Source organism: Erithacus rubecula (genome assembly GCF_903797595.1).
Source record: "Erithacus rubecula genome assembly, chromosome: 8".
In the NCBI taxonomy this organism is placed as follows: Eukaryota; Metazoa; Chordata; class Aves; order Passeriformes; family Muscicapidae; genus Erithacus; species Erithacus rubecula.
The window spans coordinates 1,085,687-1,110,312 of NC_136659.1; the positions used below are offsets into that span (position 1 = coordinate 1,085,687).

The following is a 24,626-nucleotide window of genomic DNA, read 5'->3' on the forward strand; positions in this document are numbered from 1 at the left end:
CATCCTGAAGGGACAGGCTAAATGTCCTGCACAGTTTGGAAGTGGCCAACACCAGGATGGTGACACTGATCCTGTCCTAAGGGAGTACGAGGATCCTCACAGGAGCATGGGAATCTTCGCAGGAGTAATCCTTCCTTGGGGCCACTCCCCCTCTCCAGATGGGAGCCTGTGTGTCCTGGCACAGGGACTGGGGCAGAGCCTCAGGGCATCCAGCTGCTGAGCAGCCTAGAGCAATACAGTCCTCAGTGGGGAGCTGGGAATTTCCTTTTCCCAAGGAGGAAACAGCTCCTATTCTGAGTCTTGCTGTAGCAAAGGACGTGGATTTCTTTTTTTTCTCTTCTTTTTTTTTTTTTTTTTTTTTTCCCCCAGATGAGTCAAAATTGACCATTCCTCTGCAGAGGATATGCTGTGTGCAGCTTGGGAGAGAGAGGTGACAGCTTCAAGGCTACTGCGACAACCAACAAAAAAGCAGCAGGAATCCGCCAGGATCTTCCATTCTGGGGCTGTTTCCTTTGTGTTACCTGCACACAGGGAAAGCCCGGGTGTGTTCCAGCATTCCAGGGCACTGCTGCTCCTGCATGCAGCCAGCACCCTGCACTGCAGCCTGTGCCCTCCCTGTGAGGCCAGAGAGCCATGTCACTGCTGTGCCTGCCAAGGTGTCGGGGATGCTTTCAGGACTGTCCCCTAACTCAGCCTGGACTCAGCCCTGTTACTCCCTCCTGGAGCTCTTTGTCTTGCCTGGCTGGATTTCAAAGCTCTCCCTTGAGCAAGCACCTGTCTGGCAATGCAGGAAGGAGGAGGAACATGTCCTTTTCCTCCCGTTAAAAATGAATTGCTTTTCAAGTGGTCCCTCTGGAAAAGAGCTGGTGAGGGGAAGCAGGAATCCAGATGAGTTTCCTTGCTTTTGTGGCTGCTGATCCTGGCTCACACCCAGCAAGGAAGGCAGTCAGTGATGATTTGAAGTGAATTGAATTGAATTGAATTGAATTGAATTGAATTGAATTGAATTGAATTGAACTGAACTGCACTTTGGGGGAAAAACAGGAAGGTGGCAAGAGCACAGTCCATGGAAAGGAGGGAGATCCTGGGAAACCCATCCCAGCCAGGATTTGGAGGCTGTGGATAGCCCCCGCTGGCCATAGGAGGGATGAGGAGGAGCTGGAGCTGGCAGCCGGGGTGTTCTAGTGTGGGAGGAGGGCTCCTCCCTTGCATGAGCAATTCAGGCATCACAGAAGGTTTTGGGAGCTCTCCCAACCTTCCTGAGTTTGGCAGAGGTGAGGAACAGCTCTTGTTCCCAGCAAATCCCCAGCCCTGCAGGAGGATGGGATTTTTTTTTTGGCAGGATGTGCAGTGGGATGGGGGAAAAGAGGTGGTCTCTCCATCCTCTCCAGCAGATTGCTCCGAAGTTTGGGGGGACCAAACCTGCACCCCGCACCTGGGGCATGGATGTCCCGAGGTCTGAGGTGGCTGCAGAGCTCTGCCCTCCTCCTCTTGCTGGCCCGTGACTGCAGAACGAGAAGGGAAACAAGTGCCATTTCCCACAGCCAGCCAAGAGCCAAGGACCAGAGGGCGAGCCGCTGGGATGAGGCATGCGAGAAGCATCCGCCGCGTCCCCTTTCCCATGGAATGCTTCTCCCGGTCCTTTCTCTGATGTATGCTGAAGTATTGGTTTTCCTCTGGAGTGGATGAGTCATGGAGAAAGTCGGGAGGGAGCGGGGGCTGCCCGGATATCCCAGGTGTCCTGTCCTCTGGGAAGGCTGTGTGGGAGGGAGCAGGCACTGCCCAGGATGCGAGCAAAGGGCAGGAAAGATGCACGTGAACCGGGGAGCTGGGGCTGGATATATCCCTGCCGACATCGCAGGGGCTCCCTAGTTCTGGGAGAGGAAGGGGGGTCCCTCCTTTAGTCCCTCTCACCCTTCCCCCGGGAAGAGGTCATTGTGTGTAGGGGTGAGCTCCCAGCTGTCCCTCTGCTGAGTGAGTGGCTGTGTTCCTGCTGGCTCCGCAGAGCTCTCACTTGCCCTTCTCTCTCGGCAATTTCATTGACAATGTCCAGCTTGGGAACGCGCCAGGCCAGCTCTGTCACGTCAGGATTCTGCCAGATGGGAGCTCTCCACAGCAGCGGCCGCGAGATGTGGCCAGGGCTGAGGTCCCCTGCCCAGCCACTCTGTGTGCAGGTTTCGGGGCTGTGGACTGTGCCACCTGGAATCTGTCCTGCCCCTGCTGCATCGCCAGGAGGTGACAATGTGGTGGTTCTCCAGCCTCGCTCACCTCCCTGCTGAGCCTCAGCAATCTGTGCCTTCCTATCCCAACCTCTTAGCATCCATGGGTGGGGTGAGGCTGGGCTCCAGATCCCGCAGCATTTCTGCTGCCGGCCAGGTCTCCAGCTGCCCCGGGAACACCTCGTGCTCTCTGCAGCCCATCACTAGCACATCCACCAGCTCTGGCTGCCAGGGCCAGGCGTGGTGCTGCCCCACTCCCGGCCCTGGCAACCCGGCCTGGCTGAGCTCATCCTCCACCTACATGGGCAGGTAACGTGCTCCCGACTCAGCTAAGCCCTTGTGCCTGCCAGCTTTCCTCACTGAGGGATTACCTGGATTTCCAATTGTTCCCCCTCCCTGCCTGTGCTTCTCGGGTCCTTCCCAAACGCCCACCTTTGTGACTCTGCATGCTTCACCTCTGAAAAGGAGGGATGGTTTTAGTCACATCCTTTCCAGAGGTGTCAGCTGAAGGCAGGGCATGATGCTGCTCTTTCCTGAGGACATCCTGGAAGCACATCTCAGGAGGGCAGGTCCTGGGCCATCAGCAGACACAAACTTCTGAGCCAGAGCAACAGATGTGGCAGCAAGATGCAAAACCAGCTGCTCCTAGTGGACCTGAGCACTCACACCCGGAGGCTGCCCCGACAGGAAGTGGCTTTGACACGGACAAATGGCATATCAAAGTGGCAGCACCAGCCACAGCCTCCCCTTGGGGATTGGCCCAAATGGGACAGCCCTGCCCAGCGGTGGTTTTCTGCTCCCTCTGTCTGCTTCAGCCTTTGTTCTTCTGCAGGGACACTCGCCAAATATTGTCCTCCGCCTCCTTGTCCTTTATTGCCCCCCTGACCCAATTCCTATACCTCCCATTGCTCCTCAGCCTTCTCCCTCGGCATGGTAGCAGCCGGACTAAGCAGGTCAGAGGAGCCTCCGAAGGCAGCCGTGCACAAGCCGCGTTTTTGCGCCCTGGTGACAGCTCGCGGTGCCCGCTGGCGTCCCGCCGCTCCCACGGCCCCGGGTTACGGCTCCTCGGCGGGCCAGCCGAGCCGGGAGGGGGACATGGACCCTGGTCATGCTGGAGCCACTGCTGGGGACGCGCCGGGGCCGCAGCGGAGGAGTTTACAACCCCTCCTCTCCGCCCGACGGAGGGAAAACAGGCCAGTGTCCCGCAGGGTTGCCAGGGTGACATGTTTTGGCGGCCGTGCTGTCGCGGCCGCTGAGCTGGCAGGGGCTGTGTACTGGGAGCTGGGGCAACCCCTCTGTCCCCGCACCGGGGTGGCCCTGACCGGGGCCGCCCAGCAGCGTGGGACCGGCGGCCGCGGGATGCAGGTGGGAGCCAGGCACAAGGGTGGGGGTTCAGCGGGGCGTTGGAGGAACCACGCAGAGATGAAAAATGCCAAAGCTTTGCTGGAGCTGGGAGCCTGCGGCGTAGGAGAGCCTTTTTGGCTGGCGCTTGGGAAGTCTGGGCTGCAAGCTGCAGAGCCACCATCGGAGCACCGCTGGTTTCTATTTGGTCGGCTTTCGAAAGAGCTGCCTCCACTGGCAGCGTGGGTGTCCCCCCTCCCGCCGCGGGCAGTGTTTGTTTGCTTGGGAAAAGATGAGCCTCATTATCTGTCCTCCGTGGCTCTCGGACTTTAAAGCTCAGCAGGAGGAGACTTTATAATGGGAAACTGCCCTGGTGTCAGGCAGGCTTTGCATGGAGGTCTGCTTGGGGCGGGACCACGGCCCCGCTGTGTCAATGGGGGACAGCACCAGGGCTTAGACACAGGCGAGGCAGGAGGATGGCAGAAGGTGATGGACTGATGGACTCGAACAAGCGCGGTCAGGGCAGGCAGAGTCTGGAGGTGCAGCGAGGAGGAAGTGCAGGATGTAATCCAGCTCCACATTCACCTGCAGCACTGATAACATCGCTGTGCTCTGTGTGTGGGAAGGTCCGGGCAGGCGGGCAGTGTAGCCCCGGTGTTTGCACCTCCCGGCCCCGGCAGTGCTGATAACGTTGGAAGGGCCAGAATTCCCTCGTGGAGCCCAAGCAGCCTTCCCAGAGCTGCCCACGGCTCTCCCACCCCACTTACCTGCCTGCTCTGGTCCAGCCCATATAAAGCCAGGTCACTTTGAACAAGCCTCTGCTATCAGGCAGGTTCCTTCTCCATTTCCAAGACATTTTTTCCAAGCACCATCCTTGCCCCAGGACTCTCCTCCCCCTTGCTCCATGCAGTCCAAGTCCTGCAGTCCATCCACCCCTCCAAAATCCCTTCTCGGAAGGACAGCCTGGTGATTCAGGGTTGCAGGTGTTGTCTTTTGTGCAGCTCAGGTATCCCATCCTCTACCTGGATGGAAGAGATCCAGCTGCAGGAGAAAAAAGGGCTGGTAAATCACTCAGCATCCAGCTGAGAAAGCATAAATTTAAGAGTCCTGACCACATGAAAACATTCTGTAGCCAAACAAGAGGCACCCTCGGTGTGTACTTATGGCCCCCAGACTGGGGCTGTGCCGAGGGGCTGCCTGCCTTTGGCGCTGTTGAAAGATTTACAGCCAAAATTCGGAAAGTGCTAGCGTGCCCCTGTAGGAGCGCAGAGCCGAGCAGCTGGATGTCGTGGTTTATCCTGCTGGATCCAAACCCTGCCTTAGACTAAACACGCCTCTGCCATCATTAGTGAATCACTTCCACATCTCCTCTAAGCTTCCAGGGTTTAGATTTCAGAAGCTTTTTGCTGCCGCGGGGCATTAAAATGCTGCGGAAGACAAAGCAAGGTGTGGCAGCAGGTTTTGTGGGGATTATCCCGCTGGGATAATCTTGGGGCTGGAGGAAGATAAAAGCTGGGGTATGGAGAGGAGTGAAAGTGGGCAGCAGCCCCAGCTTTAATTTAACCCCTTTCCCGGCACGGGCAGGGTGAGGTGCGGAGCACAGCTGCCCTGGCTCTGGCATTGCAGTCCGCAGCCACAGCTGCGCCCCGGGAGGGTGTGAAGGACTCTGTAGGACTGGGCTGAGTTCAGGGCACCATGAAGGAGGCAGAACCATGGAGTTCCCGAGCCCCACTCACACAGTGAGGGCGAGCGCAGGGCCAGGAAAGAAAAGCGGGCGCCATGCTGGGAGCGCCCAGCCCTGCTCTGTGCCCCGGGGCTCGGATAAGTGCCGGGAGAGGGAATGAGCTCAGCTCGCTGATTCATTCCCTCCTTCAAGACCAGACCTGGCCTGCGAGCCGAAGCCCAGGGCTTGGTGGATCACGAGGTGTCAGGGCAGGTTCTGCGGGCGGTGGGTGCCTTTTGGGGATGAGGGTGCTCTCTGGCGCCCTAGGCAGAGGCTGGATGCTCCTCGGGAGGGATGCTCCTCCGGAAGGATGCTCCTCGGGGAGCAGAGCTGTGCCTTTCCCGCTCATCCATCCTCGGGGAGTGTGCCCCCGACCCCCTCCTGGCTGCAGGAGACCGACGGCCGTGAGAGCTCCGGTCCCGGGGGCTGGGGGCGGGCTGAGCCCCGGCCCCGGCTCACCCGCCCGGGGCGGGCCGGCCCTGCCGCCCCTCCCCTCCCCTCCCCGCCCCCCGGGCCGTGCCGATCCCGCCGCTCCGAGCCGAGCTGAGTTGTGCTGAGCCGAGCCGCGCTGCTGGCACCGAGTGGGCGCCATGCGCACGGGGTGAGCGCCGAGGCTGCGGGGGGCTCCGGGCCCCTGGAGCCGCCGGGGGTGGGGGGGCACAGGTAGTGAGGAAAGCACGGAGCTGCCGTGGAGAGGCGGCGCCGGAGGCACCGGAGCCTTGGGACAGGACGCGGGAGAGAGCGCCGGGGCGAGAGGACGAGGACCCTGGGGGGCGTGGGGGGGTCCCAGGTGCACCGTTGGCGCGGGGACACCGCGTAAAGTGGGCGCCAAGACCGGGAAGCCGCCAGGTAGTGGGCACGAGTAGCGCGGGAAGCCCGGTGCACCGGGACACGAGGGCACCGGGGTGGGGGGTACCGGGACCCTGCAGCCGCCGGGGCTGGGGGTCCTCGCTGTGACCGCGGGAGATCCTCGGAGTGGGGCTGGGGGTCGGGGCTCGCCCCGCGTTCAGCAGAAGGGTGACCTCTCTCTCCCCTTCCCTTCTCGCAGGTGCCCCCCGCCGCGGCTGCTACTCGGGCTCTTTGTCCTGCTGGTCCCCGCCGCTTCCCAGGAGCCCGGTAACGTGCACGGGATGCTGCGGGATGCTTGGCCGGGGAGGGGGGGCGGTAGGAGGGGGGTGCCTGCTGCTGTGCCCAGGGTCCCATACCTCCTGGGAGGCTCTCAGCAGGAATGGGGTCTGGAATCTCCCCTCGGGCCAAATGCTGTGCCGTCGTGATTCCCGAAGCTGGGGGTGATCCCTTCAATGGCCACATCCTTCGTGGCTGCCGAGTCCGGGGTATCCCGTGTGCTGGATCCCATCAGCGGCCAGGGATGCTGGGGAATCCTAGCTGCTTTCCCTGGGAGGAAAGTGCTTGGTCAGATCCGTGCTGGCTGTGGGACAGGCGTGGGATGTGGGATGGCGTTGCCCCACAGTGGCCGCGCTCCATGCATTAGCGGTTTCCCCACGAGTCCTCCCTATGGCTGCACGTCCTTGGAAGTGTTGTGAGCAGTCGGGAGCCTCGAGCGTGTGCCCTGGAGATACAACACCTCCCACACCCTTCTGGGCTTTTCCCTGCCTTCGGGGCTCCCTGTAACATCGCGCTTCTCAAGCTGCTGGTGCACCGGGAGAGGGGAATTCAGTGCTGACTCAGCTCTCCAGCCCTTCTTTCCCCACGAGGCACACGAGCCGGTTCTCCCATTGCCTGTGTTTCTGGTGAACTTTACCTCCCCGACAGGGAAGCTTCCTGCCGGCTGCCAGGCGGGATGAAAGCCCTCCTCCCCTTGCAGCCGGTCTCTGGATGCGTGCCCGGTGCCCGGAGGCGGGAACAGCTACGGCTGACACAGGGAACCCCGACTTGGATCCCAGGAACACCGACTGCCAAAGCAGCTGAGCTGCAATCCAAAAACCACGATAGAGTGGATTTTCTCTGGGGTAGTGGTCGAGCTGTCTTTGGCTTGTGCCAGTGTGATGTGAAGCATCACTTGTGTCTCTGCTGTCAGAGGCTGGGCACGATGTTTCTGTTAGTGGCATCCCCAGGTACAGGCGAGCTGGAAGGCAGCCGTGAAATCAGTGGATTATTCAGTGGAGCAAGGGTTTGTGTAATCTAGGAACAGCTCTGGCACTGCTCCGTGGGCAGCGGGGTCAGCTGTGGAGGGAAGGAGGCCGGCTGGGGTAGTGGGGATGCCCAGCACTGCCAGAGCAGTCTGGAAACACTGGGAGAAGCTCTCCAAGTGCCTCGGGCTGCATTTATGATGCTGCTTTCCGAGGCGTGGGTGCCTCCCCAGGGACCACGGGAACAAAGCTCCCCTTGGAGATCTGCAGAGATGGGAACATCGTTTCCATGTGAAATCCTGAATTGGCTATTTTTGGTCCCTGGAGACTGTCCAGTGCAGACGAGCCAAGCTGGAGGTCCAGGAGCTGCTTTAAGAGTGGGTACTCACAGTTACCCATGCCCTTCCCACCTTCTCTCCATCAGCATCCTTGGGCACTCAGGTCTGGCCAGGACCCTCTGCTGAGCTGCAGGTGCATGCCCCAGCTTTGGAAAGCCACGCTGGGGGCCCCCAGGAGGTTTGCCAGGGCGTGTGGAGGGGATGAGTGCCAGGGCAGCGCAGCCGGCGCCGGTCACCACCGGCAGGGAGGTGCCCGTCTCACCCAGCTGACTTGGCCGCCTCCCAAAGGCAGGCTGCGGATCGGGTTTTGAAGGAATTCAGCATTGGTGTGGAGTTTTTTTGCTCCTTTTCTTTTTTTCTTCCCCCCCCCTTCCCTTGGTTCAATGTCCAAGGACTGCAAGGCCTGTTCTGCCAGCCTGCCTTTGTGATGGCTCCTGGGGAATGTTTGCTCTGAAGGTTGTCCTGGCATGGAGATAACCTTTCTGTTTATCTGCCTGCCTTGCAAATTTTGGGGGCTTAGCTGCCCCAAGCTAGGCTGGCCTCTTATCATTGGATCTCTGGGATTCCTCAGGAAGGGCACGTAGCCATGAGGAGTAGTGTGGGGATGCTGCCACGGCTCTGGTCTGGCCGGTGTGGGGGGAATCACAACTAGGACTGTGAATGACCCCAATTATGGGCTGGGTCAGACATTGGGGAAATCGCCATTCCCAGGTGGGAAATCCTGTGCCAGGCCCCTGGATAAGGGTGATCAGCTGGCCAGGCCTCTCCAGTCAAGCAACCAGGCATTGGAACAGACTTCCCAGGGAAGTGATGGAATCACCATCTCTGGAAGTGTTTGAAAAATGTGTAGATGTGGTTCTTGGGGACATGGTTTAATGGTGGACCTGGCTATGCTGGGTTAGTGGTTGGATATGATAATCTTGGATGTTTTTTCCAACTGTAATGCTTCCATGATTTTGTGATGTTCTGTCACACTGAATTTCCATGCATCAGTTTGGGGCTGGGAGGAGCCCAGAGGCAGCCCCAGCTCTCTGCTGTGCTGCTGCTGAGGGTGCAGGCAGCACCTGGGAATTCAATCTGACTCCTCCCACTGTTATGGACAGCAGGTGCTGGAGCTGCAAGTGGAGAGGCTCATTCCTGAAAATTTCTATTCCCAGTGGGCTGTGGGTTCTACTGGCTGGGATTCCTCAAGCAAGTGGTACTGTGCAAAGCAATTTACAGCCTGTGACACAACTGCTCTGGCGTCAGCACCTGGGGCAGTTTGACAAGGGGATCAGAGCTTTCCTAGTATTATTTTAGGGATTTCTTCAAGAGACATGTGGGAATTGGCAGGGTGCAGCACCCAGCTCATGGGTTTGGCTGGGGCAGGGTTGGCATCTATTAGCTGTGACAGTGACTGCTGAGGTTCCCAGCAGGGGTGGAGGAACTGGGGAGGATGCTGTGCTCCAGAAGCGCCTCCAGTTCCTCACCTCCTTATCAGCTCACAGGACTGCTGTTTGCAAAATCTTATCTGTGCTGTAGGAGCTGCTGCTGGGGAGGGGGAGCTGCCACGGGCTGCTGGCAGCTGGAAAGAGCTGAGACTGCAGGCATATCCCTGCAGCACTCTGGGCTCCTGGTCCATCACCCCAGCAGGTGGACCCCATCCCTCCTGCCTGTCTCAGGCAGATATTGGCAGGGATGAATGCTGTGGCTGTGCTTGGATGGTGGCTGTGCTTGGATGGTGCTTTGGGGCTGTAAATTAGGTTTAGAAAGAGACTGAGTATTATTCCTGCAGAGTGGCTGTGCTCTCTGGCCAGAGTTGCTTTCATTGAAGCACACAACCTTTTCAAGCCCTAATCCTAATTTTTCCATGACTTCTCCAGCTCTGTAAGTGAACTTGGTGCATCCATAGCATCCATTCTCCCAGAGCTCTTGCCTTGATTTTAGGTTTCCATGCAGTGTCTGCTGGCCAAGCATGGCCATGAGTGCCTGGGAGCTCCCTCGCCACTGCTGCATGTCCCTGGAGGGATGGAGAGCTGGGCTGCTCTTCCCTGTGGCCACTGGAAAACCCTGCCCATACACTCCCATATTCTGGAGAAACAGGCTCGTTTTGTTCTGAAGAGCAGCCTCTCAGTGACACTGCTCCCTATTTATTTTGGCCTGCAGCTGGACTAACCTCTCCTTCCAGTGTTTATGGCGACAAAACTTGGGTGCTGTTAAATAGCAAATCTGAGCCCTTGGAGAAAACATTTTGCAATCCTGGTTCAAGCGTCATCGTCTGGCTTAAAAAATCCCTGAGCAGAAAAAACTATGCTGCTGGGAAACTGGCTTTGCTCTTGGGGGGAGGTTGCCACTTCTTTATAAGGAGGGAAGAGTATGTGGAGCATGGTGTGAGGACTCATCCAAGGCTGCATCCTATGATAAAAAAGAGGGAGAGGGACTTCTTATTTGAGCCTGGAGGGACAAGACAAGGGTAAGTGGCTTCACACTGATAGAGGGGAAGGCTGGGTGGGATATTGGGAAGGAATTCTTCCCAGTGAGGCCTTGGCACAGGGTGCCCAGAGAAACTGTGGCTGCCCCTGGATCCGTGGAAGTGTTCAAGGCCAGGCTGCACATTGGGGCTTGGAGCAGCCTGTGAGAATGAAAGGTGTCCCTCCCCATGGCAGGGGATGGAACAAGCTGAGGTTTGGTGTTCCTTCCAACCCACACCATGTTCTGTGACAGGGACATCATGTGTCTCCTGCACCACTCTGGCCTGTTGTGACTGTTAGAAATGATACTCTAAGCCCTGGAATAACAATCCCAGCAAGTATGCTGTCTTTTTTTCCCCAAACTCTTGATAGTTTACCAAGAAAAGAATTAATTCTGCATTTCAGTAGAGAGTTCAAAGTGCTGAAGGAGACATCTGGGATTAAGTATTGATGTATATCAGCAGCCCAGAGGTATGGGATTAATAAAACATTCTAACGATTCTTCTGATGTATCTGATGACACTGGGGAAAGCAGTGGAGAAAAATTCTTTCCAGGAGCATGCTGCATCTCTCTGACTGAGTGTGCAGCTTGGGGGCAGTGTCTTAGATGTTAGGAAGAAATTCTTCCCTCTGAAGGTGTCATGGCACTGGTACAGGTTGATGAGAGAAACTGTGGCTGTCCCTAGATCCCTGGAAGTGCCCAAGGTTGGGTTGGAGGGGGCTTGGAGCACCCTGGGACAGTGCAAGGTGTCCCTGCCCATGGCAGGGGGTGGCACTGGATGAGTTTTAAGGTCCCTTGCCATCCAAACCACTCAGTGAGGTTCCATGATGGCTGAGCCCCACCTCACCCCACACCCCAGTTTCCTCCTGCTAGCTGTGGGGGTGCTCTCCCTGGCTCTCCTGCCTCCAGCCCCATCCCTCATCCTTTGGGTTAGCCCTCGGGAGGGTGTGCCCCATCCTGCTGGTGGGTGGGAGGTGGTGCAATGATTTCAGCTGGTGCTAAATCCCCTTAAATCCTGGGGACTGGGAACAAGTCCCTGACTTTGTGGACAGAGGAAGGGACATGGCAGCAGCATGTGTGGCTTTTAGTGTCAGGCTTGGTTAGCCTAAGCAGCTCCTTGCCAAAGATACCATTGAAGAACAAAGAGCTAAACGAGGTTAGAAAATGGTTTGGAAATTTGTACAGCTAACAGAGCATTGCCTTAATATGGATCTGGAGCTGCTGGGAGAGACATCGGGGGAGAGCTGGAGCAGACTCGAGGGCAAATAACCTCCCCACCCTCGAGGTGTGAACGTGGTTAATCAGCCCTTTGGGGGTGCAGGGGTGGTCCCCACCGACCAAAGGTGGGTGGCTTTGACCTCCTGAGAGTGCTGGGACTCCTGCTGGAGCCAGGACACCGATACCCTCCGGGCTGGGGCTGGGGCTGGGGCTGCTCCAAGGTCAAGGCTCCAGAGGCTTGCTGTGCTCCTGGCTCTGACCAGCAGCAGCAGCCCTGGCACTGGGGCTTTCTCAGCAAGCAACATCTCGTCCGGAACATCCCGTGTCTTAAAAAGGTTGCTTTTGTGGAATTTTTATTGCTTTTTTTTTGGCATTGCTTCCCAGCCCTTTTCTAAGATGGAAATTGGTCATTAGTGGATTTTATTGAAGTTTTATTTTATTCCCAAGCTCAGTCTGCTGGTTTCCTCCTCCCCTGGGGATTGCAAGATCTGGCTGTTCTTCTGACCCTGTCCCCAGGCTGTGGGAGGCTGCTCAAACAGCCCAGGGTGGGAATAGGAGCTGGGGCACCTGGAACCCAGCTTCACTATCTCTGTGCTCTTCCCACTGTCACCACTGGCATAAATCTCCAACAGCCCAATGGTCCTTGAAGCTATCTCTGAGTTTATAAATTAGCCACTTGCCTTCCCTCTGGGAAACACGGTAATCAAAACAATTTATTCTTTTCCACCCTCCTTGTTAGTCTATCACTTAATTGAATTAGAGATTCAATTGTTGATTGTTGACTTTTGAATAAACAGCAACTTTTTGATAATCCCCAGATAAGCTGGTGGTGCTCACTTGTGATGTGGTGGGAAGGCATCTGTACAACTTAGTTCTTCCCCTGGGGCCCCAAAATGCTTTCCAGAAGGGCCAGGAGCCTTATCCTGGGGACCCAGGACATGTGGGTGACACGGAGCCCCAGGACATCTCATGTGACCCTATCAGTGATGCCAGCGTCTCCCCAGCTGGGTTCCAAAACTGCAGAAGTGCCCTGTCATGCTGAGAGCTGGGGCTCAGGGGGGCACTGATGGGTGGGAGTGGGTGGAGTAGAAACCTGCAATAATTTCAGGTGGCACCAAGTCCGCTTGGATACCAGGGGTGAGAGAAAGTCCCAGCTCCTGGCACTGAGGCATGTGGCAGCAGCACACCTCTGATTTTTGGCTTTTACTGTAGTTTATATTTGAATGGTTTGCCTTGGAAGGGAACTCAAAGCCCACGTCTGTCTGCAGGGAGACCTTCCACCATCCCAGGTAACTCAGGCTTCAGGATCTGGTTAACCAGTTGTTACTTCTGCAGTTGCTCTGGGCACATCCTTTTGGTGCAGAGATGGTGAGGTCAGGCCATGAAGGTGGAGGGTGTGTGGGGGTCCTGGCATCCCCCATGTACTGTGGTACCCAGTACTGGGCTAGGCTCTTGGTCAGAGTCTAATCCCACCAGGATTCTCCCAGTGTGGGGCTCAGCCGAAAGAGTTAAGGAAGCCACTGGAGAGGGGCCCCAAGAGGCAACTGCTGGAGGTAATAATCTTCCTTCGGCTCTTTTATCCTTTCCCCTGCTAATTGCGGAGTTGACATCGTCGCCTCTCTTGAAAGGCTCTTTTGTCAGCCGAGTTGCTGGGCAGAGCCCGAGTTTGGCAGCAGGTTGCAAGCCCAGGGCCATCTTCTGCACATCCCTCTCCGGTGGCAGGTCCTGAAATGACTCTTTCAGCGACAGCGATGTCCCTCCCTCCTTGGCTCCCATCTGAAACAAAACCAAACACCTAAACAGCGACAAAATCCCTCCTTTTAGCCAGCGGGGCCTGATTTTCGGCCGGTTACACCTCGGCCGCGGAGGGAAAGGTCAGCCCGTCTAGACTCTAATCCGACAAGTGTTATATTTCTTCGCCCGCGGTGTCCTAGCAACGGGATTAAGGCGGCCGCGGGCGGGATCCCTCTCCCTGCCAGGCCACTGCTCCAGAGGTGTCGCTCGGCATGGCCGGGCAGCCCCAAGCCGAGCTAGGCTCGGCCCCGCTCCCCCGCCCTGCCCCGCACTCTGCCAGCGGCTCCTGCGCCCAACATCAGCCCAGCGCCGGGGGATTGAGGGTGCTGCTGGAACAGGCTCGCGGATGTCTGATCCACCCCAGGGGTGGGTGGGCCGTGGTGAAGCACTTCTGCCCCAAGAAGGGCACCAGGCCTATTTTTGGGCACCGCACTGCAGTGGGATGCTCCATACCTAGGGGACAGGACACAGGGACAGCCTGCGTTGCTGTAAATCTCACTCTCACTGTGGAAATGGGTCTCTCCCAGTGCAGCTCCTGGTCCAAATGCTCTGATCTCCCTCCCAGAACATCCCTTCTTCCCAGTGCTCTGGTCTCACACCATATCCCCTGTATCCCAGCACCTGGGTATCTCTGGACATCTGTCCCTCTGTTCCAGCTGTGCAGGGGTCGCTGTTAACCCTTTACATCTCTCTAGCCTCGGGGTCAGCCTCAGTGGCAGCAACACCCATAGAAATGTGTCTGTTTGGGTCGGGAGCAAAAATATTTCCTGTTTGCTTCATTCAGCTGTTTAATCTTTTTGTCTTGCTGCTGCTGCTGCTCAGTCACCTGATGGCCCCAGCTGGCCTCCAGGTGTGACTGGGGGAGACTCCCTGCCCATGTGCAGCTGATGCCAGAGCTCAGCACCCAAACATCCCAGCGGGTGCCGCACATCCGGAGCCCCCCACATCTGTGGCACAGCTGCCTGATAACATTGTCCCACTTCAATCTTTTTTCAGCCTTTCCTCTGCTTTCCCAGCGGCCCCTTTCCGGGCTTTCTTTCCGTGTGAAGTGGCCAGCCAGAATTTCTCCCACAAGCCATGCAAGCCTTGCTATTCCCCCCATGCCGCTGAACTCTGGTGTCCCCAAGTGCAGGCTGCAAAGGAGCCAAAAGGGCTTTGAAGAGCACAATGTGGGTTTAATCCTTGCTACTGCCATGGAGAGAAGTTGGGAGCTGGCTCCCAGGGCAGCCCCAGGAGCTCCTGCAAGCTCCAGCATCCCAAAGCAGGGTGCTGGCCCTGGGGCAGGGCTCTCTCTGAGCTGCTGGAGCCTCAGCACTCCGGCTCCCCACCCTGCAAGCGGCTACATGCTGAGGAGCTGGCAGGGCTGCAGCCTGTGAGGAGGGGGGGTTCATTCCCCCAAATCCCAGCTGGGTGCTCTGGGGACAGGCTGCAGCTTGCCCGGAGTCCTGGAGCGTAGCTCCTGCCTTCATGGGACTTTTTGTTTTCCCCTGCAGCTGGAGTGGGTTAAGTGGGGTTTTAGAAGCGTTTTCTCCTGGGTGCTTAAAACAACAATAAATAAAATCCCAGCCTGGCGAGTGGCACTGCTGCTTCTGCTGCAAGGAAGGAAAGATGTTACTCTGCTGATTTATGGGGATTTTTTTTTTTAAGCTTTACAGGTCACTGCTAGTATTTGTGGAATTGGCTTTGCTGCAGGAAAAACTGGTTTCCAGCATTCCCATTGGGAAGAAACTTCTGTGATTGTGTAATTAAGATGCAGAAGAAAATAAATTTTAAAAGTTACTACCTATATAAAGCACTATATAAGTAGATGCCAGAGGAGCTGGTGCTTGTAGCTGGATCCTTTGGAGGCTGTGGGTGTCCTCTGCCTTGTTCTGATCTTGGCTATGCTGCTTCCAGCCTGTGGCAGGAAAAAAAAAAAAGGGTTTTTTGCACCTTTTCTGGGCTTTCTGGCTCCTGCACCAGCCTGCAAAAGCAGAAAAAAAAATCTACAGTTTGACCATAGGAATGTTCTAATCCATTTTAGGGCAGTTTCCAGAGTTTTTTATCACCTTATCTGTGCTAGGGCTGGCACCATGATGAACTCCTGTTAGGCAGGGAATGTTGGGACTGTGACTCCTGCATCCCATAAATGAAAAATTATGGGTTTGGCTCATCCCCATACCCTTGCACTAGGACAGCAGCAGCCTCCAGGGTCACATCATGGGGGTCCCAGGTCCTCAGAAATTTTAAGCAGGGAAGGGAAACTCTGCTTCCATAGGATTATTTTGGGCGGTTTGTTTTTTGGCGGTTTTGGGTGGTTTTTGTGTCTTTTTTGGGTGCTTTTTGGGATTTTTTTTTTTTTTTTTTTTTTTTTTTTTTTTTTTTTTTTTTTTTGGCTGGGGGATGGTTTGGTTTGGAGTTGGTTTTGGTTTTCTTTGTTTGTTTCCAGAAAGGATTCACTGCTTAGACTTGGATATTTGGGAGGTGAACATTTTTTATATGGGATGGCAGTGGGGGATTTCTGAGGCACCTTGAACCCAAAGTGTGGCCATCAGGAACAAAAACATCCCAATTCCCAGAATCCCAGGTTTGGGTTGGAAGGGACATTAAAGCCCATTCCATCCCACCCCTGCCATGGCAGGGACACTTTCCACTGTCCCAGGCTGCTCCAAGCCCCAGTGTCCAGCCTGGCCTGGGACACTGCCAGGGATCGAGGGGCAGCCACAGCTGCTCTGGGCACCCTGTGCCAGGGCCTGCCCACCCTCCCAGGGAGCAATTCCTGCCCAATATCCCATCCATCCCTGCCCTCTGGCAATGGCAGCCATTCCCTGTGTCCTGTCCCTCCATGCCTTGTCCCCAGTCCCTCTTCAGCTCTCCTGGAGCCCCTTTAGGCTCTGGAAGGGGCTCTGAGTTCTTCTTCTGTGACAGTGCTCAAACCCCATCTGGGCATGGTCCTGTGCACCCAGCTGTAGGAACCTGCTTCAGCAGGGCTTGAATTTGCCCTTCTCAGAGCCCCAGTGCTCCAGGACCCTGGGAATGACGTTCCCATCCCCTGCAAGGCTGCCCAGCCTCCCCAGCCCGCCCCCCCTTTGAACCCTCTGGTATGTGAATTTTTGCTGGTGTCAGAGGGTCGGGCGGCTGCAAAATCCCTCCCGATTAAGGGGTGGGAATACCAGAGTGTGCAGTTTGGGATAATTACTAGTTGTCAGCAAAACAATAGTGGCATTGTAGGGCAGGAGCAAAGGGAAAGGGCCCCTGTCTTGAGTGTAATGTTGCTTTTCTATTTAGGTTGCCATAGTCTTTGCTGAGAAATGGCCCTATTCTCTCTAATCCTCCCCTTCAGGCATGCCTGCTGGGCTTTTTTGTATGGTTTGGGTGGTTTTTTTTTAACCCCTTATCATCCCAGGAAACAGCTTGTGGGTACCCATCTCAGTGGTGCTGTGCTGCAGGGATGCCCTTGGCCCATGGCATTGTGCCCATGGGCTGGGCAGCTTTGCTTTGGGATGCTGAAGCCTGGGATGGTGCCCAGCTGTGGCATCATCCCTGCACTCAGGAGGAGGAAAAACTGATCTGGAATCTCCATCTTCGTGCAAGCAGGAACACAATTTACATTCCTCCTTGTTCTTGGCACCTGTCCTATTACAGGTGGTGCATTAAAGCTGTTTATTGACTTTGTGTTTTGCTTTAAAACCAAGTGACTTGCAGAAAAAGGGACTAATTGGTCAAATGCTGGCTCTGGTTGTTGGTTGGAAAGGGATGATGTGTGTTTTGACCCCATCCGGCTCCTGGCTTTCCCCAGCACTTGCATGGAGCAGCAAAGGATCACCCACCTGTTTGACCCCTTTATTATCCATCTCCAAGGCTGTCTGGACTTCCTCAAAGGACCTAAGTTTTCCTGCTTAAATACTTGTGGAAACATAGCGGGGAGAAGGGCATTTCAGCCTTGGCTGATGTCAAGTTGTCATCGCTCAGCTTGGTTTCAAGGCGTTCAGTTGATTGATTTCTCACTGTGGTGTTGGGACGTGCGCAGCTGGGTGGGCTCAAGGCCTGGGTGACTCTTTGCTTGTTCCAGTGGCCTCTCATCCAGGCTGTTCATGACCCCAAAGGGCCTGCCAGACACCTCTCCCCGTTGTGTCCCCAATTCGGGGCCCCAAAAGGTCCAGCGTGGAGCACGGTGCCCCACATACAGCCTGGAGTGGGATGCAATGGGTCATGACAACAAGGTACCATGGCCAAGGTCAGCTGCCTGGTGCAGAGGAAGCTTCAGAAGGAGCCAAAACTTTGGAAATGCTGCCAAAATCAGCAGCACAGGCGAGCTATTGTCTGAGGAGTGCAAAGAGGTGGAAGGACCACAGAGCAGACATGGAGTCTTATTACGAGCACAGCTGGGGGCTTCCAAGCCAAACAAAGTCCCCTGCACTGAAGGAGGGCAGCGTTGACAAGAGCCAGGCTGGTTAGATGAGCTGGAGATTGCAGCTGAAACCCAAAAACAAACCCCCCTCCTGGATCCATTTGCTGTCCATTCCCTAAGAAAATAGAGTTCCTCACCACCTGGCCCTGCAGCAAGCGTGTGAGCTTGGATTCTATTTGCTGCACGCTGTGCTGAGGAAGAGCTTAATGACCTGCCAGGTAGTTTCTTCCCTGAAAATCCATGGCAAGGCTCTGTAGAGCATGCATGAGCTGTGGTGGTTGCCTCCTGCAGCAGCACAGACCATCTGGCACTCAGCATTCCTGGCTGAGGGGGTGAAGGATGGACGCTGTTCCACGGGACAGAGGCTGGGACACTGTTGTAGCTTCAGGTACGACATTGCTTGGTAGCTCTTCTGTATTTTGTTTGGTGAATTGAAGTTTTTAAGCTGTGTTGGTATTGTCTTAGCTTCTGAAGTCCTGGAAAACAGCTGGGAATAGGTAACTCCCATTTTTTTTGTTGTGTAGGCTTCAAAGTTGTGCTGGTTTACCTACCGATGGTGCTTTGTTGCTCTGTCTCATTGGAAGGTTAAAATCCTGGCATGGTTGAGGGGCACTGTTGGCTTGGAAAGTTTGTTTGAGCTCTGAGGACATGTACCCCACCTGGGTGCCTTGTCCTCCTCTGATTTTTGAGTTGGGATGGCATCAAGTTGGATCATAAACCCTCCATCCCATCCTTCATCTCCCCTCATCCTGCTACACAGCATCTGTCCACAATGCTAACCAGGGTGCCAGGTGCCTTGATCTCCCTGTATCCCTGGGGAAAGAAGTGCCTGGGAATGGGAATGCACTTCCTCCCTGTCCCTCAGGGAGACAGCAACCAACCCCCCTCCACCAACTGCTGTCCCGAGGGTGGTCGTGGTGCTGCTGGAGCCCCTCGGCTTCATGCTGTGGCACGAATGCCAGGAACTCAGTTGAAATTTGGGGCTCCCCAGCTGAGCCAGAACCCTGGTGGGAGGTGAGGAGTGGAGTCTTCCCCTGTCCAGGGAGCAATTAATCTGCAAGGGGATTTATTAACATGGAGGAGGATGATCCAGGGGGTCGCATTCCTTCCCTCACCTTGCCTTTTCTTCAGGCTGTCTTTGCACCAGGAGGAGGTGAGTGATTGGAAGCAGAGACATGGCCCCAGTGGATGCAGGATGAAGGGGGACTGGGAGTTACAGCTCACCCTGGTGTCACCTTGTGTTTTATACACCTCTCTTGTGTTTGGCTGTGCCCAAATATTGATGGTCCCTCTCCACCATCCATTCTCCCCAGGAAACCTCACAGCATGGCCAAAGTCACTCCAGCCCCAATTATCTGCTGCCTTGTCCCCTTGTCCGTGTAGATGGGGCAGAGTGGGACACCAGCACCACTTGGCTCTGCCTTGTCCAGCCCTGTTCATTTCAGGAGCAGTTCCTGAGTTTAGGAGCAGGAGGAGGATGCAGGTAGCGACAGTGGTCTGGACACGGCCATCCTTCTTCCCCTCTCGGGGCTATGTGATGGCTCCCCCAGGCAGTCGTGACATTTTCACAGTTTATCTTATCAAGGAATTTGCCGGGAGAATGTTTCTGGCTCTAGGTGAGTAAATGTTTAGGAACGCTGCGGTCGGGGTCCCGGGACTCTGTGATGTTGCACAGCCAGAGGCGGGGGAAAACACTGGCAGAGCCTGGCAGAGTGACACCTGTGTCATTTCTGGGACTGTGCTGGCTGCTGTCACTCCTGCCAGTTCGGCTCCTCTGCATCCTTGTCTTCTGCCTCCCCATCTCCCTGGCTGAGTGCCCACCATGGGCTGGGTGCCGCTGCCTCCCCAGGGACTGTCTAGGCAGGGGACGTCAGCAGCTTGGGATGTGGAAACATCCTCAGCCTGCATCCCCAGGAGGGCCTTTCAGCTGCTGTTTGGGGCTTTTAGATGGGAAACGGATTAGAATCCCAAATGTCAATAGGATTTATAGATACCATCTGCTGCTGACCCTGAATTTTCAGTCCCTGAATTTTTCTGCTCAGTCCAAGAGCACTTCTGCCTCTGGCTTTCTGGCTGTGCTGCTGTCAGGGTCCCTTTTTCCTTTCCCTTTCCCTTTCCCTTTCCCTTTTCCTTTTCCTTTTCCTTTTCCTTTTCCTTTTCCTTTTCCTGCCTTTGCCTTTGCCTTTGCCTTTGCCTTTGCCTTTGCCTTTGCCTTTGCCTTTCCCTGCCTTGCCTTTGCCTTTGCCTTGCCTTGTCTTGCCTTGCCTTTTCTCCCTTCCCAAAATTTCCCTTCCCTTCCCTTCCCTTCCCTTCCCTTCCCTTCCCTTCCCTTCCCTTCCCTTCCCTTCCCTTCCCTTCCCTTCCCTTCCCTTCCCTTCCCTTCCCTTCCCTTCCCTTCCCTTCCCTTCCCTTCCCTTCCCTTCCCTTCCCTTCCCTTCCCTTCCCTTCCCTTCCCAAAACTTCCCAAAACTTCCCAAAACTTCCCTTCCCTTCCCAAAACTTCCCAAAACTTCCCAAAACTTCCCTTCCCTTCCCAAAACTTCCCTTCCCTTCCCAAAACTTCCCTTCCCAAAACTTCCCTTCCCCTCGTTCCAGGGGGGCTGTACCCGCCCTTGCTCCCTTCCAGTTCCTGTCTGGAGCTCTGTGATCTCAGGGCTGGCTCCAGCAAAGCGGGGTCTCCTGAGGAAGCGTTGGCATTCTGCTCAGCCCGAGGCTCCCTCTGCTGTCCGTCCATCCATCCCTCTGTCTGTCCATCCCTCTGTCCAGCACTTGCCGGGGAATCCTTGGGCTGTGCAGGAGGAGTTGCTGAGCTGGGCTGGGGCAAGGCTCCCTGTCCTCTCCCAAAATCCTGCAGGGATAGCAACTTCAGAGAGAAACGTTGGTGTGCTTTGACCACGGATGAAAGGCTGCAGGTCTGAATGACAGGCTCTTTTTTTCCCTGCTTTTTATCTATTTTTCCCTATTTTTTCCCCTTTTTTTCAGTTCCCTTTCTTCACCTCCTTTTTTCCTCTCTTTTTGTCTTTTTGCTTCCATCTCTTTTCCCCTTTCTGTTCCCCTCCCCTTCCCCCCTCTTACTTTGTCCCCCTTTCTTTTCCTCCTTCTCTTCTTCTCTTTATTCTGTTTTCTCTGTTCTTTTCCTCCTTTCCCCCCCTCTTTTCCCCTCTGTTTTGTCTTTTCTCCCCTCTTTTTTCTATCCTTCTGTCTCCTTTCCTACTCTCATTTTCCACTTCTTCCACTTTTCCCCACACTTTCCTCCACTTCCCACTCCTTTCTTGATTTCCCCAATCTCTTTTTTTTTTAGTCCTTTCCCTCTTTCTCTCCTTTTATTTTCTCCTTCTCTTCTCCCCACTCTCTTTCTCCCCACCCTCCTCCCCAAATCTGTTTTCTTCCCATCTCCACTCTTTTCCCCCACCTCTAGTTTCTCCTCTCTTTTCCCTTTCCCCCACCCTTTTCCCCCCTCTTTGTTCTTCTTGCCCAGGACTGAGCCCTCAGTGCCTTCTTAGGGCAGCCCAATCCCCCTTTTCCTGAGGAACCATGCTGCAGCACCAGATGCCAGACAGTTTTGGAAAGATTCAGTCAGCCTCTTTGGGAGGGAACTGGGAGCTGGGTGAGGGTCCAAATCTGCTTTTCAAGAAGTTCAAGATTATGGCAAGCTTGCAGCAGCATCTCATGGACTGTGCAAAGCACTTTTTGAGAACCTTTAGCCTGGAGGAGGCTAAAACAAGGGGTTTTCCCTGCTCTGCCAGCAACCAGCTGCCATGGTTTCTCCCTGGGGGAAATACTTCTCCAAAATATTTCACCATCTGGTGCCTTCCCAGTCCCTGTCTTGGCTGCTTGGTCAGTGGCAGAGCTGGTTGCACTGGGCCAAGATACTCTAGTGCCACCTGTGCCACCAGCGCACCCTCAGGGCACCTATTTAGGAAATCCCTTTTTCTGGGGATGCCCCAGCCCTGACTCCTTTCCAGGGAGCTGCCGGCGAGGAGGTGTGCAGTGAAACGAAGATCATTGACTTAATGAGAGTGTCCCATGGGACTGCTGCTCCACTTGCTCCCATGAGCTGCCTAATCCTAGCAGAAGGGAGAAGTGGGAATTTTTCTGGCTGGGCATCCTGTCTCCACATGCTTGGGCTACCCCAGGAGGGTGCTGCTGCCCAAATCCTCCTGGCAGAGACCAGGCAGCTCATGGGGGTATGTGATGCTCCCCACCCTGGAAGCTGCACAGCTCCGGGATGGGAGAGGCTGTGGGATCACCGAGGTTTTCCATCCCACCAGTGGGACTGGAAGCAGCAGTCACTCCTATCCCTCTGGGATGTGCCAAGGAGTCCTGCACCGCACCCTGGCCCCAGGGCAGCTGAGGCAGTTGGGACACGCCAGAGAAGGTTGGCAGACACCTGGCTCCCTCCCCAGGCTGATGGGAGTATGGGAGCTCCGGGAGGGGGCCGTGTGGAAGCTCTGCCATCCCGGCTATCCCATTTTCCTGCGGGGCTGTTCCACTGCAGACACCCCTAACAGCATTGGTCATGGGGAGAGCTGCTGGCAGCAGCAGCCAGCTGCCATCTTCAGGGGAAAACTCACCCGTTTCGCTTCAAAAGTAGTGTGGGAAATGTTGCACGAAACAAAATGGATATCTGAGCATTTGTTTTGGTGATTTTCCTGTGTATTTTTAAACTGGAGAATCAGCTCTGGCATGTAGAGATCTCTGCTCTGTAGGACCATGTTATGGCACACTGTGACTTTCCTGGTCACACAAGGGGAGCCAAGATTGCCATCTCCCCATCAAAAACCTGTCTCAGGGACACTTGATCCATGGAAGTGACTTGCCTGGTGTCACCATAGCAGTGCCATGGGAGTGCTCCATCTCTGCTTGGCCATCCCTAGGAGTGAGGGGCACCATCACCAGAGTTGGATAAGTGGATTTAGGGGTAACATTTTTAAGCTGAGGCAAAGAACAATTGAAATTTCTGGGGTGTGGGAGAGTGCCAGGGCTGCCCAGGGGAGATTTGCAACCCGAGCTCCAGGAAAACTTGTGACTGGAAACTTGTGATTGCTCAGACCTGGCTTCGAGGCGTTGCTGGCTTGTGATGCCTGGGGGGCAGGAAAGCTGCAGTGCCCCCCTGGCCATCCTGCGACAGCACCTGGGGGGTCCTGGCCCTGTAACCGAGCCGGGAAAGCGCCTTTAAACTCTTGGCTTTGGGAACTTGTGTTTCTAGCCGGTGGAAATATTGGAAATGTTTTCTAGGATTTGTTTCCCTCCTCGTTCAGTTTTGCTCTGAAATTATAATTTTTATCCGAGGCCTGAAGTGGGGTGTCCCACCAAAGCTGGGCATGCATGAGGACCATGTACATGCACGACCCCACCTTGTACAGCTCCAGATGTTGCTGATTTAACCGGAGCCACCAAGCGGGGAGAGAGGATTTAGGATTTTCTAGGCAGGAAGGAGTTAAACATCTGGGAGCAGCTGCTGGGACAGGCAGTAGGGTGCGTCTGAAGGCTGGCTGGGCTCCCGGAGGTTTTGGGGGGCTCAGGTGGGTCCCTAGGCAGGCAGCGGGGTCCCCGATGGGCCGTGCCTGCAGCGGGAGGCTGGCGCTGGGGAGAGGAGGGCTCGGCGCGGCCACTCCTCCCCCTGCTCCGCTCCGGTTTGAAGGGTCGAGTGCCGGAGCTGGGGAGGAGAGAGCGATGTGAGTGAGAGCCTGGCCGGGGCAGAACTCCTGCCTCTTCCCTCCTTTCCTTCCTTCCCGCTCGGGAGGAGCAACGGACCTCGTTTTCCCTTTCCAATGGCCCCACCTCGCTTGGGGTTTCTGCTCCTCCTGGCTTGCTACTTCTCCTGCTCCGAACCACAGCTCCTGGACTGGGTTTGGGGCAGCACGAAGACCACAGGAAGCCCAGCAGCACCCGGCAAGGGAATCCTGGCGTTGGAGCCGCCAACCTCGGCAGCAGCTCCGGCTCCCAGCCCGTCCCCAGTGAGGTGGGGTGGCGAGGCAGCAGAAAATACCACCACTGCACGGCGGCAGGAGCCAGATCCTGCTACAGCAGCGCCTGTGGGTGATGGAACCACAGCCAGAACCACGGAGCAGTGGGACAGGAGTGCCACAGGGCTGCTGGAAAGCACAGCATGGCCAAGCATTGCTCCTCCCCACAGCATGTCACCTGCCCCAGGTCAGCAGGTGGCCAGCAGCTCCAGCAACAAGCCCCAGCTCCTGGGGACAGGGACCCCCAAGGATCCACAGCTCCTGGGGTCAGGGACCACTGAGGACCCGCAGCTCCAGGGGTCAGGGAACACCGAGGACCTGCAGCTCCTGAGGATGAAGACCACTAAAGAACTCCAGTTCCTGGAATCAATGAGCCCCAAGGAGCTCTTGGGGACAGGGACTACTGAGGATCTGCAGCTGCTGGGGTTAGGCACCACTGAGAACCCACAGCTCCTGGGTTCAGGGACTACTGAGGACCTGCAGCTGCTGGGGTCAGGGACCACTGAGAACCCACAGCTGCTGGGTTCAGGGACTACTGAGGACGTGCAGCTCCTGGGGTCGGGGACTACTGAGGACCTGCAGCTCCTCCTGATGGAGCGCACCAAGGACCCACAGCTCCTAAGGACAGGGACCACCAATGACCCACAGCTCTTGGGCCAGGGGACCACTGAAAATCTGCAGCTTGTGGTGATGAGGAGTGCTGAGGAGACACAGCTACTGAGAACAGTGACCACCGAGAGCCCAGAACTCCTGGGAAACACTGAGAACCCACAGCTCCTGAGGATGGTGACCACCGAGAACCCAGAGTTCCTGGGGACAGGAACTCCTACTGCAACTGAGACACAGGTGTCCTTGCAGAGACCAGTGGGTCCCCAGACAGGTAGTGCTCCTTTTCCTTTCTCACCAGGTGACAGTACCCATGAGCGGGCGGTGCCATTCCAGGACCCCTTGGCACAACCTCCCTATCACCTCCATGGAGCATCACCAAACCTATGGCATGTCACTGGCCACTCGGGGCTGGCTTTGGCCAGCAGGAATGGGAGCCAGAGCCCCCCTTGGCCTGACCAGAGGGTGGATAAGGGTGTGGATCCTC

General features: G+C 55.9%; 1 protein-coding gene across 1 annotated transcript in view; it reads left to right on the forward strand.

The window, feature by feature from the left end:
- Positions 1-5,796: 5,796 nt before the first annotated feature.
- The window catches only part of COL18A1 (collagen type XVIII alpha 1 chain), a 36,440-nt gene continuing 17,610 nt past the window's right edge, over positions 5,797-24,626 (forward strand). The window contains exons 1-2 of the mRNA XM_079311367.1: positions 5,797-5,884; positions 6,332-6,399. Coding sequence (XP_079167493.1) covers positions 5,874-5,884; positions 6,332-6,399 — 79 coding nt within the window. The 5' untranslated portion in view covers positions 5,797-5,873. The remainder of the gene's footprint in view (positions 5,885-6,331; positions 6,400-24,626) is intronic.